The sequence below is a fragment of the Balaenoptera borealis genome (assembly GCF_965194805.1).
Source record: "Balaenoptera borealis genome assembly, chromosome: 20".
NCBI classification, from domain to species: domain Eukaryota; kingdom Metazoa; phylum Chordata; class Mammalia; order Artiodactyla; family Balaenopteridae; genus Balaenoptera; species Balaenoptera borealis.
Window position 1 is genome coordinate 45365025 of NC_138879.1, and position 13643 is coordinate 45378667.

The 13643-nt window shown below is 47.6% G+C and overlaps 1 protein-coding gene across 3 annotated transcripts in view; it reads left to right on the top strand.

Annotated features, from left to right (window-relative positions):
* Nucleotides 1-13643, top strand: part of SUPT6H (SPT6 homolog, histone chaperone and transcription elongation factor) — a 31587-nt gene that overhangs the window by 7387 nt on the left and 10557 nt on the right. For all 3 annotated transcript variants that reach the window (XM_082372682.1, XM_082372684.1, XM_082372683.1), the window contains exons 2-24: nt 1716-1857; nt 2631-2789; nt 2887-2963; nt 3291-3483; nt 3723-3807; nt 4442-4715; nt 5206-5307; nt 5555-5671; nt 6022-6111; nt 6310-6452; nt 7121-7269; nt 7419-7517; nt 7982-8111; nt 8198-8348; nt 8521-8675; nt 8876-9071; nt 9482-9621; nt 9734-9851; nt 10651-10727; nt 10987-11122; nt 11415-11552; nt 11631-11798; nt 12779-12906. In XM_082372682.1, the coding sequence (XP_082228808.1) occupies nt 1749-1857; nt 2631-2789; nt 2887-2963; nt 3291-3483; nt 3723-3807; nt 4442-4715; nt 5206-5307; nt 5555-5671; nt 6022-6111; nt 6310-6452; nt 7121-7269; nt 7419-7517; nt 7982-8111; nt 8198-8348; nt 8521-8675; nt 8876-9071; nt 9482-9621; nt 9734-9851; nt 10651-10727; nt 10987-11122; nt 11415-11552; nt 11631-11798; nt 12779-12906 (3134 nt within the window). In that variant the 5' untranslated portion in view covers nt 1716-1748. The remainder of the gene's footprint in view (nt 1-1715; nt 1858-2630; nt 2790-2886; nt 2964-3290; nt 3484-3722; nt 3808-4441; nt 4716-5205; nt 5308-5554; nt 5672-6021; nt 6112-6309; nt 6453-7120; nt 7270-7418; nt 7518-7981; nt 8112-8197; nt 8349-8520; nt 8676-8875; nt 9072-9481; nt 9622-9733; nt 9852-10650; nt 10728-10986; nt 11123-11414; nt 11553-11630; nt 11799-12778; nt 12907-13643) is intronic.

Genomic DNA, 13643 nt, shown 5'->3' on the forward strand with positions numbered 1-13643 from the left:
ATCAGTGCTGTGTTTTTTGTTTGTTTGTTTTGTTTTTTATATTTTTGGCTGCGTGGGGTCTTCGTTGCTGCGTGCGGGCTTTCTCTAGTTGCAGCGAGCGGGGGCTACTCTTCGTTGCGGTGCGCGGGCTTCTCATTGCAGTGGCTTCTCTTGTTGCGGAGCACGGGCTCTAGGCGTGCGGGCTTCAGTAGTTTTGGCACATGGGCTCAGTAGTTGTGGCTCATGGGCTCTAGAGCGCAGGCTCGGTAGCTGTGGTGCACAGGCTTAGTTGCTCCGCGGCATGTGGAATCTTCCCGGACCAGGGCTCGAACTGTGTCCCCTGCATTGGCAGGCAGATTCTTAACCACTGTGCCACCAGGGAAGTCCCAGTGCTGTGTTTTGTTTTTTTTTTTAAATTTTATTTATTTATTTATTTATTTATGGCTGTTTTGGATCTTCGTTTCTGTGCGAGGGCTTTCTCTAGTTGCGGCAAGTGGGGGCCACTCTTCATCGTGGTGTGCGGGCCTCTTATTATCGCAGCCTCTCTTGTTGCGGAGCACAGACTCCAGACGCGCAGGCTCAGCAATTGTGGCTCACGGGCCTAGTCACTCCGTGGCATGTGGGATCTTCCCAGACCAGGGCTCGAACACCGTGTCCCCTGCATTGGCAGGCAGATTCTCAACCACTGCGCCACCAGGGAAGCCCCAGTGCTGTGTTTTAAAACCCAGGAAACTCCATGTCATGGTACTGTGGTTCTCCACTGAGTCATTTCCAGACTTTGGATGCATCTGACAGCAGGAAAGTAGAAGACAAAGTTGGGATTGGTTGGTACAAAATTACAGAATGCTGAGGAAAATTATGCCCAGGATTCGAATTTAAACTCAGTTAGCATTTTTTGAAATAGTAGACTATGTTCTTTCTCCTATGTCATGTAATATTCTTAACTACCCTGCGAGGTAGGTAGTGCTGTTGCCATTTTCCAGATGAAGAAATTGATATTCAGGCACATTCAATAATATGCTTAAGTTTATATACCTAGTAGATGGTGGGGCCAGGATTTGACCTCTACTCTTAGGCCCAGCAGTTTTTGTATTTAACTATGTTGCATTTAATTTGTAGGCCATGGAAGTCTCTTTCAAAGTGTTTTTTGTATTTTTGGTTTTTTGGTTTTTGTTTTGCTGGGGAGGTAAATGGTCACAATAGAGTTGTGGTTCTGATGTTTCTGAAGAGGCCCCTTCTCTACCCAAATGCTCGCAACCACTACTCACACAAGTGGGCTGAGATGAAACGTTGTTTAATCTGTGGAAAAGGATTTTCCTTTTGATAATGTATATAAAAGTTCCTGTCATTAAGTTGGCATTTAATTATTGTTTCCCAAACTTATGAGTGAGTCATATAATCTCACTACACCGTATCCCTACCTATATGATTATTCCTACACTAATTTCTTCGTCTGCCTATTTCTGTCCCCAAATGGTAAGTGCGATAAAACTCTTTGGACAAGCAAGATGTTATATACAGAGCAGTCCAGTATGATTGCTTTTTTAAAGGTACACATGAGAGGGGCAATTGTGAGAGGAATGGATAATGGAAGAGATGGAGCCATCTGATTCTTACTCTCTCCTCCCAGGTCGAAATGATTGGGCAGATCAGTGGCACCTAGCTGAATGCTTTTTGCGGAAATGTTTAAAGGTCCTCTGTCTCATTTTTTATCCCCAACTCCTTTCCTTCCCTAGTCGTCTTCAGGCAGGCCGTGAGAAGCTGCAGCAATGTCTGATTTTGTGGAAAGCGAGGCTGAGGAGTCAGAGGAAGAGTACAATGATGAAGGCGAGGTGGTGCCCCGGGTCACCAAGAAATTTGTAGAAGAGGAGGATGACGGTGAGGAAGCCCCAGCCTCAAGCTTCTCCCCAGTATTGCTAAGCTTTGGATAGTTGGATTCTTGCTGATGAGAGGCTCAGGCTGAGCACAGAAGTTATCACACATGAGGTACCAGCTTGAGAATTTTCAGTCATTCATAGAAAATATTTACTGAGCATCTGTCTGCTGTATGCCAGGCACTGTGCCTAGAACTAGGAATACAACATAAAGTCCCAGCTATCGTAGAGTTTACATTAGTGGGAGGGGACAGACAGTAAACCAATAAATAAATACATAGGTAATGTTTCGCTCTTTTAGAGACTTAGCACTGTTGGTATTTATGTACCCAGTTTCCAAGTTCTCTGTCCAAATCCAACCATTAGGATCATCAGCAGAGTGGAACCATGAAATGGCTTTAGAAAGGAAAATGCAAGCTTCATGAAAAGCATTATGGATGAAAGAAGGAATATAGCTACTGAGTTTATAAACTGAGAGGAAAACAAAGGTTACTGGTGGCTGTAAAGCCTCTAGTAATGATTTTGACGAGCCAAAGTAATTAGGAAGCTCATCTTGCCTAAATACAGATGGTGAATGTGGAAAAGAGATATTCCTTTCCAGAAGCTGCTCTAAGTCAGTGGTCATGTTTTTTGTATCTTTAGATGAGGCAGAAGAGTTAACATGGCATCCAGGTCATTAGGTTCAGAGCAGATGAGAAATAACAGTTAAGCAGGTGGCCCTGCCCCAGCCCCAGCCTATTTCCCAAACTGCATGCCTCAAACATGCATGTTTTCCAGATGAGGAGGAGGAGGAGGAGAACCTAGATGATCAGGATGAACAAGGAAACCTGAAAGGCTTTATCAATGACGATGACGATGAAGATGAAGGGGAGGAGGATGAGGGTAGTGACTCTGGTGATTCAGAAGATGATGTTGGCCACAAGAAGAGAAAACGCAGTGAGTAGCCTCTCCTCAGGTCAGGTGAGGCTGGGGTGGAAGTCATAGTGGAGAAGGGGCCTCCCCATCACCATGGGCAACACTCTGTCTTCTCTAGCATCTTTTGACGACCGCTTGGAGGATGATGATTTTGATCTCATTGAGGAGAATTTGGGTGTCAAAGTCAAAAGAGGAGTAAGTGCCCTTTTTGTCTCTGTCTTTGGGGGTGAAGGAAGAAGCCCTTGAAATTCAGTGACTCTGGGGGGAGGAGGCACATCCAGAACAGTTTGGGGAATGTCAGCGAGGAGAAAGGGGCTCAGTGTCACTGGGCTGTGGAGCCAGTTCTGGGTGCCTGTTAAAGGCTTGTCAGAGTTTCAAGCGTGGGCCTTGGGACGTACTTGATGTGTTCTTTCCCATCTCCTTTGGCAGTATAGCTGGGGTGGGAAAATAAGAGAGACTGGAGAGCAGGGATCCTTATGCCAGTTCCCTCAGACCCTGACAAGGCAGGTTTTCCACCCCTAGCAAAAATACCGACGTGTCAAAAAAATGTCAGATGATGAGGACGATGACGAAGAGGAATATGGCAAGGAGGAACATGAAAAAGAAGCTATTGCAGAGGAGATCTTTCAGGATGGGGAAGGGGAAGAAGGGCAGGAGGCCGTGGAGGCCCCGATGGCTCCTCCAGAGGAGGAGGAGGAAGATGATGAAGAGTCAGGTATGTGGCATTAGGCAGGGAAGCCAGTTTGGGGCGGGGTGTTGGGATTTCCTACCCTGAAGAATAGAATGGGAGACCATTGTTCAGCTACTGGCCCCCAGCATTTGACACAAAGAAGTTCCTTTTCAGGAGCCTGTCTCCTCTTCTCCTCACCGACCACTCCTACAGTAGGAACTAAAGCCATTCAGTCCTGGCTCATCCCCTGCCTCTGGGCACTAACCCTTCCCTTCTCTCTCCAGACATTGACGACTTCATTGTGGATGACGATGGACAACCACTGAAAAAACCTAAGTGGCGGAAAAAGCTTCCTGGATACACTGATGCGTGAGTGGGGTCTGGTGCGAGGTGGTGATAAGGGCATCTGAGTGGACCCGGGCAGGAAGGAGGAGGTCAGAGGCCTCTGCTAAAAATGGAACAGTCAGCTCTCAGCCATTTTGCTTCCCTGCCTCTAATATCCTTTACCAGGCAGTGATGTCAGACTGCTTCTAGAAGCTCTGATAGCTCTCTCAGCATTCAAGGGCCGTGGTGGGATGAGGGTGGAGGCACACACAGGCAAGGATCCAGCCTCTCTCTTCCACCTGCAGCTCCATGTTCATTTGTTTATTTATTAGTCTTCTAAATATAATTTTGTTAGAAGAAAGCTTTTGCTCTGAGGGAATACTATAATGTCTTAGCAGAAGATGGATCAACTGAGCGTGATATGAACCCATGTGCCCTGTTGCTGTTTGATCCTTGTCACTGGCACATGCCAAAGATGGGCTTTTTAATCTCAATAAATAATAGTTTCCCCAGAAATGTCCCCCAACTAAGCCTTTCCTCCGCAGTGAATATGCTTTTTTTGTTTACATTTCTCTTAACCTTTTTAGTCCCCTTGGGGTAGGTACAGGATCTCTGCAGGGGCTGCGTTTGTCTCCTCTCACCGGAATCTGGGCCACCTGCCTTTTGCTCTCACCCACAGGGCCCTGCAAGAAGCCCAGGAGATTTTTGGTGTGGACTTTGACTATGACGAATTTGAGAAATATAATGAGTATGATGAAGAACTGGAGGAAGAGTATGAGTATGAGGACGATGAGGCTGAGGGCGAGATCCGAGTGCGCCCCAAGAAGACCACCAAGAAACGTGTGAGCCGCAGGAGCATCTTCGAGATGTATGAGCCCAGTGAGCTAGAAAGTAGCCACCTCACAGATCAGGACAATGAAATCCGAGCTACTGACCTGCCTGAGAGGTTCCAGGTAAGGAAGTACCAGTGTCTGTCCTGCTGAACTGTCATCAACTGCCCTGAGCCTCCTTGGTACAAGAGTTATAGCAGAGAAACAATCTAGCAACAATCTAACAACAATGGTACATAGGGGGACTTCCCTGGCAGTCCACTGGTTAAGACTCCATGCTTCCACTGCAGGGGGCGCGGGTTCAATCCCTCGTTGGGGCAGCGCAGCCAAAAAAAACAAAAAATGGTATACAGGAAGTCGGCTTTGAACCCCATCTGACCAGGCGTACAGGAAGTCTAGCTCAACATAGACTCTCCGGTGGCTTATGGTTCCTGACGTGGCACTCATTCTTGAGCAAATACACGACATGCCTACTTCTTGCCAGACAACACTCTTCTGGGTACTGGAAACGTGTGCCTCTGGAGCACACGTTTTTGTCCAGAAGTAGTGCATGTTTTTGCTACGTGAGATACAAGATAAAGTCAGTCTCATGGTGATGCCTTATCCCCTGCAGCTCCGTTCCATCTCCGTCAAGGGGGCTGAAGATGATGAACTGGAAGAAGAGGCTGACTGGATCTACAGGAATGCCTTTGCCACACCAACCATTTCTCTGCAGGTACCCAAAAAAAGATGCTATATTTTGACATGAACCAGAAGCTACTTCATTAGAATGAGGAGCTGCTTCTCCCCTGCCCCAGACGTCTGTGGGCCTAGTATAGAACAGCATGTGTGTGCGGGTATGTGAGGGAGATTTTTCTAGATTTAATCTGAGAAGGTCATCCTGTGACAAGAAGCAGTTTTGTGTGTGGTAAGACAGAGCAAGTAATGGTGTCATTGCTGTTTCTTTTTTCTTCTGACTGTAGGAAAGCTGTGATTACCTAGACCGAGGGCAGCCAACCAGCAGCTTCAGTCGAAAAGGGCCCAGCACAATTCAGAAGATTAAAGAGGCCCTGGGCTTCATGCGAAATCAGCATTTTGAGGTAGCACCTCAAGCTCTAGTGGCCCACTGGTTAGAACTTCAACTGGGGGTGATGGAAAAGGTGGCTACCTAAGTCAGGTGGGGACCCCCCTTCTGTCCACAGCAGTGGTCCCTTGACTCAAGAAGCGTGAGGACCATAGACTCTAGTGATCAAGAGAAGAGTGCTACCCCATATGCAGCATTGTCTTCCCCTGTTGGGGGCGGTGGGGGAGAGCATGTGTCCTGGATGGGCCTGTGAGGGAGGCCAAGCTTCCTACTGTTGAATTTCCTGGAGCTGTTTATTCCTCTAACAAAGGGGGGTCCTTGCAGATCTTTCCTCTCTGGCTGACTGCCACCTCCTTGCCCCTCTAGGTGCCTTTCATTGCTTTCTACCGGAAGGAGTATGTGGAGCCTGAGTTGCATATCAATGACTTGTGGAGGGTGTGGCAGTGGGATGAAAAGGTAATATAGGGATCCATGCCCCTCAAGGGGTTGAGGGCTGGACTGGGTACCACCACTACTGGGACCCAAGTTCTGTACATATCAGGTGGCAGCCCAGACCCTGTCAGGCTTCCCCCAGGGTCTCCTGGTAAGGAACAGCATGGCCTTGGGTGTCCAAGGCTGAATACCATCCCTTACTCCTGCTTTGTCTTGTCCTAGTGGACCCAGCTGAGGATCCGTAAGGAGAACCTAACACGGCTGTTTGAGAAGATGCAGGCTTATCAGTACGAGCAAATCTCTGCTGACCCTGACAAGCCCCTTGCTGATGGCATCCGGGCTCTGGACACCACCGACATGGAGAGGTAGCATATGCAGGGTTTATTCCATTACAGGGAGCCCTCACACCAAAGGCAGGCCCCCGCCCCTCCACCCCCACCCCAGAATAGCATAACCTTGCAAAATTCTCAGCACGGGACCCGTTCCTTAGAAACCCAACTTATCAACACGTCAGAAGTGATCTTTCTGACAGGGAAATTCCTGTTACTTATCCATCTTGGTATAAAAGGTTAAGAAGATCAGATAGTCATGTTTGCTTATTTATATGTTCCCTGTGTGAAAAGCTACATGGGAAACCAAACTACAACCAGAAAGTAGCTTGGTGAGCCTGGAATCAGAGAGGGGTGTGGGAGGGGAGCAGATGGTTTTAGTGGCCAGCGGCATGAACCTGGGAAAGAAGGACAAGGACTGTCTCAGGGACTCTGAACTGGAGACATGCTGCCACGTCTGCCTCTCCCTTTTTGTTGCCATTTCTAACAACCACCAGCCACCACTTGTTTGACATATTCCTCCTTTAAGATACCTTGATTGCAATTAAGTCATGGTCTGGGGCCATTGCATGTCTTTAATAATTGGAGAATATAGGTACTCATCCTAGTTGGGATCTTGCCTCATGCGAATTGGATCTCTTGTAGCAAAACTGGGGTATACCCTTCCTCCATGACAATTGAGGTCTTATGTCCCTTCCCTCCAGGCTCAAGGATGTACAATCAATGGATGAACTGAAAGATGTCTACAATCATTTCCTGCTTTATTATGGTCGTGACATCCCCAAGATGCAGAATGCTGCCAAGGCCAGCCGCAAGAAGCTAAAGCGTGTAAGGGAAGAGGGAGATGAGGAAGGTGAGTGTTGGAAAAGAAAACCTAGAGGCTTGGTGGCCATGGCCTTTCCAAGGATCCCCTTGGCCGATTACACTTCGGGACTTCTCTGCATGTGTCAGATCCTTGGGAGTGATTGGAAACCAGAGGACCAACTCATGTTTTCTTCCCAGGTGATGGGGAAGAGGCAGAAGATGAGGAGCAGAGAGGGCCAGAGCTCAAGCAGGCTTCCCGCCGAGATATGTACACTATCTGCCAGAGCGCTGGGCTAGGTAAAAACTAGCTGTAGACGTTCCCCAGTAGTCACTGGTAGGTAGGAAGAGGACCTAAAGGACATCTGAGTGAGTCACCAATCCACTTCTAACACTTGCTCCCATGAACCACACCCACGCCACAAGAATGGTCCAGCCTCTCCCATAATTCCTGAAGGAGTGGGAAACACACGATCAGAGAGAGGGAGTTCATCTTATCTTTGGGAAGTTCTTTTACTAAACGGTAACTTCCACCTTAGTTCTGACTCCAGTAGTCACATAGAAAATTTCTATTTTTTCTGCTTTGTGACAGCCTGTTAGGTATTTAAAGTCAGCATTTTCACTGTTCGCTGTAAGACATCCTGCTCCTGCTCATTTGTGATCCCTTTAAAGTCTAATGCCCAGAATTGCTGCTCTAGACTGAAAGCCAAGAGGTTACTGGGCCCAGCTGTTGGCTCACCTTTCACCCTTCTGGTTTGCTTTAGATGGCTTAGCCAAAAAGTTTGGACTTACTCCTGAGCAATTTGGGGAAAACCTCCGGGACAGTTACCAGAGGCACGAGACAGAGCAGTTTCCTGCAGAGCCCTTGGAGCTGGCCAAGGATTATGTTTGCAGGTAGGCATTGCAGTAGGTGGCTGGCAGGAGGAGGGACCTGAGGGCAAAGATGTCCTCATCCTGCAGCTCCTCCATTTTCCCTACAGCCAGTTCCCTACACCAGAAGCTGTGCTGGAAGGTGCCCGCTACATGGTAGCCCTGCAGATTGCCCGAGAGCCCCTTGTCCGGCAGGTGCTGAGGCAAACTTTCCAGGAGAGAGCCAAGCTCAATATAACCCCCACCAAGAAAGGTAGAAAGGTAAGCCAGTTGAGGGGCTTTGATCTAGCATGTGGTCCAGCTCTGTTTGATTGAACTGAGTTTCTTGCCTTCTCGCTTAGCTGAGCTGTCTGCCTGAGAGCAGAGAGTCGGTCTTTTTTCCCAGGGTCAAGCCCAGTCTGTCTGTTGACTGATGATTCCCTCTTGTGTACAGGATGTGGATGAAGCCCACTACTCTTACTCCTTCAAGTACTTAAAGAACAAGCCTGTTAAGGAACTGAGAGATGACCAGTTCCTCAAGATATGCCTGGCTGAAGATGAAGGGCTGCTCACCATTGACATCAGCATAGATATGAAGGGGGTGGAAGGGTAAGCAAAGCTCTGGGCTGGGGGCTCTTTGGGGAAGGCTTGGTCAGTAGTCTGTTGGAAGGAGGGGTCCCTCAGGAATGTGAACCACAGTTTCAGAACTGAGCAAGCCACCGTCCCTGGCTTAGTCACTCCCAGTGTTCAAGGGCATTTGGGCATCACCTTTTCTCTGTCCCTGACACCACAGTGTTGTCTCTCCTCAGCTATGGCAATGACCAGACGTATTTTGAAGAAATCAAACAATTTTACTACCGAGATGAGTTCAGCCACCAGGTGCAGGAGTGGAATCGGCAGCGCACCATGGCCATCGAGCGAGCTTTGCAGCAGTTCCTGTACGTGCAGATGGCCAAAGAGCTCAAGAACAAGCTGCTGGCCGAAGCCAAAGAATATGTCATAAAGGTGAGGACAGGAACTCGTGATCTTTAGTCATACGATTTCCCCAAGCTAGAGCTGAGAGTGAAGGCACCCCTTAATAGCTGTCCTGTAGCTAATGGGGAAACACTGGGGGCAGGCGTAGCATAACCTGAGAGGGAGTGCAAACAAGGTCATGGGTCACTCCAAGACCTCCCCACTTGAAGAGCCTCTTCCCTCCCTCCCCCACCGCATACACATATTCTTTGTTTATACAACTGGCCTCTGTGTACTCTCCTATTTCTAAAAGCAAAGTACGCCTTCAGGTTGTAAGCGTGCCGAGGGCTAGGAGTGTGCATGCATATAAATATGACCTTTGCAAATGTGTGCCTGCATCTGTTTCCTTAACATACTTGGCGAGCCTGCTGGCCATAGTGACTGGTGTGCCTCCTCCCCAGGCCTGTAGTCGGAAGCTCTACAACTGGTTGAGGGTGGCACCCTACCGGCCGGATCAACAGGTAGAGGAAGATGACGACTTTATGGATGAGAACCAAGGGAAGGGCATCCGAGTCCTAGGCATTGCTTTCTCCTCTGCCAGGTAACTTCCTGTCTGGCATCACCCCTTATCTGTCTCCCTAGTCTTGTTCTTCTCTTACTCATGTCCTCGTATTGCTGATTATCACACGGTTCTTTTTTTGTTGGGCTGGCAGAGATCACCCTGTGTTCTGCTCCTTGGTCAACGGTGAAGGAGAAGTGACAGACTTCCTCCGGCTGCCTCATTTTACCAAACGGCGAACTGCATGGAGAGAGGAAGAACGGGAGAAGAAGGCAAGTGACTAGGACAGGTTACCAAGTGTACATCTTGAGCACATCTTATAATTCAGTGGGGATAAGAGTTTATGGTCTAAGCAACATCCCGTGCAAGACCCTGATTATCTCTGACCTGGTCCCTGACGTCTTAAGTCCTGGGATAAGTCTCACTTCCGTAGGCAGTAGATGGCACTCAAGTTCTAGTGCAGAATTTCCTTCTGGCTTGAAGCCAGTTCCTAGGCCTTATGTGCTTCTGGAACTGCCATAACTTCTTTTGTTTTTACCAGCATCTGGGTCAGCTTGTTCCAGGAGCTGAAAGCCACTGTGGCATTAAGCCAATCTTTTCCCTGCTTTAGCATTTGTGTTTCTACCAGGGAAAGAGAAATTTGAATTCATCTCGTGTATATGCTTCTGATTTTTTTTAGCATAAAGGTATCTTTCAATTTTATTGACAGAACTCCATTCTAAAAAATAACTTTCAACAAACAGCTCTTTAAAAAAAGAAAGAAAAATTTTAAAGTGGAGATTAGAATAGTCTTGACTGCCAGGCAGTGGTTTATGTTAAAAAAGACCTAAGTGTGTTTAGTTAAGCACAACTCAAGTATAAGCCAGAAGTGTAATAATCTTAGGAAATATTAACAGAAGTATAATATTCAAACTAGAGGTCCTAGTCCCCTCATTTTGTCTTCCAGTTTGACAACGTGTGATGCATCATTGTTCTGTGGTCTTGTAAGGTCTCAAGCTACTTAGGGAGAGAGAAGTGCTTGAAATCTCCCTATCCTCAAAGTCATTCAGCTCCAATTTTCTTTCACTCCAGGCTCAAGACATTGAAACTCTAAAGAAATTCCTCCTGAACAAAAAGCCTCATGTGGTGACAGTTGCAGGAGAGAACAGGTAGGGGTACCAGGGGATTGGGCCAGGCCTGGCTTAAAGTCACTCATCCTTTATTGTTGAATCTGCTCTGTCCCTGTTACAGAGTAGGCATGCGCCTGTGTAGAGCCTTGATAATATCCCCATCCCCAGGGGATATCCCTGGGGATATTGTACCTCTTTGTCTTCAAAGTTCTCTCCTCCCCCACTCCCAGCCATGAGATTGTTCATCCCTGAGAAACTGTCCAGAAGTATCCCTGACCAGCACCCCTCATTCCTCCAGGGATGCCCAGATGTTGATTGAGGATGTGAAGCGCATTGTGCATGAGCTGGACCAGGGTCAGCAGCTGTCCTCTATTGGGGTGGAGCTGATTGACAATGAGTTGGCCATTCTCTATATGAACAGCAAGAAATCAGAGGTAATGCTGGAGCCCCACCCTTAGGCCCTGCACAGGCAAGAGCTATCAATCCCAGGGAGTTGGGGAAACAAAGATTATGGGGGCACAGGATTGCACCTGTTCACTTACCTATGCAGAGGATCTCCATTGTGCCAGTCATGGTTCAGATTGGGAGCCCCAGAGATTAAATTGGTCCCAGGAAAAATGGTCCTAGAGAAGAGAAATTGACTTAAAAAGCCAGGTGGTTTGGATTTCCTCTTGCTGTTAGAGCTGAGGAGACTTTATGGCCCTGCTGACCCTCGTTTGACTCTAGGCAGAGTTCCGGGATTACCCTCCTGTGCTGAGACAGGCAGTCTCCCTGGCCCGGCGTATCCAGGACCCTCTGATTGAATTTGCCCAGGTTTGCAGCTCTGATGAAGACATCCTGTGCCTCAAGTTTCACCCCTTGCAGGTGAGTAGGATTTGACAGATAGGCCCAGGTGGACAGAGTGGCACAATCACCTTATTCCTGCCTGCTGTGTGTCGACAGGAGCATGTGGTGAAAGAAGAACTGCTCAACGCCTTGTACTGTGAATTTATCAACCGAGTCAATGAGGTTGGAGTTGATGTCAACCGTGCCATTGCCCACCCCTACAGCCAGGCCTTAATTCAGTATGTCTGTGGCCTGGGACCTCGAAAAGGGACCCATCTCCTAAAGGTAGGATTGGGTTGAATCAGAAAAAAAGAAAACTTCTGTTTCATTGAACCTTTACTTTGCCAATATGCTTTGACAGGCAGACCAAGGTCAGAGAGGTAAAGGCACTTTACCTCTTGCCTAGAGTCATCCAGCTAGTGAGAGTCAAGAGTCAGACTTCAGACCAGGTGGCCACAGTCATGGTCTTCACTACTGTACAGTGGTGGCTTCTGGAAAAGATAGCCTGAGCCATGATTTAAAAGAGATGGAGGAAAGCGAGAGTGTACTAGACACAGACCTCAGGATAGTGGGTTTTTTTGTTTTTTTGTTTTTTATATATATATATTTATTTATTTTTGGCTGCATTGGGTCTTTGTTGCTTCACGCAGGCTTTCTTTAGTTGTGGCGAGCAGGGGCTACTCTTCGTTGTGGTGCGCGGGCTTCTCATTGCGGTGGCTTCTCTTGTTCCAGAGCTCGGGTTCTAGGCACGCGGGTTCAGTAGTTGTGGCACGCGGGCTCTAGAGCGCAGGCTCAGTAGTTGTGGTGCATGGTCTTTGTTGCTCCGCGGCATGTGGGATCTTCCCGAACCAGGGCTCGAACCCGTGTCCCCTGCATTGGCAGGCAGATTCTTAACCACTGTGCCACCAGGGAAGCGCAGGATAGTGAGGTTTTTTTCCCCAGTGGAAAGCAAGGATTTCAATACAGAGGAGGGTATGTAGTGATCTTCAAGAGTATTTGTAATGTTTTTTTTTCTTAATATGGGGTGGCTACTTGACTGTATTATTAACTTTGAAGCAATACATTAGGTATGTATTATCTTTGCTTGGCATAGTGTAGTTCTTTAACATAATTTTTTTAGTAGCAGTTAGTATGGTGTAGTGCTCAGTTAGATATCGGGGTGTGGCGGCAAAATTCCCATCATGGAGGGTTTCCCAGAGACCTGAAAGCAGGCTGGGAGGTGGGGCCTGCCTCCTACTCCAGCTTACTCCAGTCCTCTCTTCTAGATCCTGAAACAGAACAACACCAGGCTCGAGAGCCGGACCCAGCTGGTCACCATGTGCCACATGGGTCCCAAAGTCTTCATGAATTGCGCTGGCTTCCTCAAGATCGACACGGCCTCCCTGGGGGACAGGTGATGCCCTCTGCCTGGGTGGGCCAAGAGGAATTCTCTTGGGCTTTGCTTTGGGGATTCAGGGATTAGGGCTGTCAAAGGGCCACAAGCTGTTTAAATTAGGAAATGTTTTAAAGCAAAGGTGAGGAACCTTTATTTAGTCAAGAGCCTCTGACCTATGGAAAAGATCAGTTCAATTATGTGAAGCTTTTTTGTGAGAGAAACATAAAAAGAACCAACTTAGTTTATAAATTAAGGACAGAAAACATAAGACTTGGTTCAGTAAACACAAACTTGTTCTGTTGTTAATAGTTTGTTGTGGCTAGATAAGGGTGGGAATAGAAGGGGCAGTGGAGAAGCAGTGTGGGGGTCTGAGGCATAGGAAGGGGGAGAGAGATTTGGTATGTTTTGAGATGATGTTATTGAGAGAAAGTTCTATTCACTTGGACTTTGGACTTCACTATTGACCTCTTCCTCTCCAGAAGTTATCAACTCAGTCTTTGGAGGATCTTTTCCACGGGCACATAGCTCCTCATTCAGTAATGGAAATCAGTGGGGAAATAGGCTTCAAGTTCTAAAACTTCATTTTCCACCCAGCTTTGCTGTAACACTCCACGAATAACATAGGTCCATGTGAGTGCACGGGCAAGACCAGCCTGGGAAGGCTTTATGGGGGAAAGTAGCTGTCAGCAAATTCTCAAAGGTCTTCTTCCCCCTTCTTGTTTTATCTTATTATAAGACTTATATAAGTTCATGAT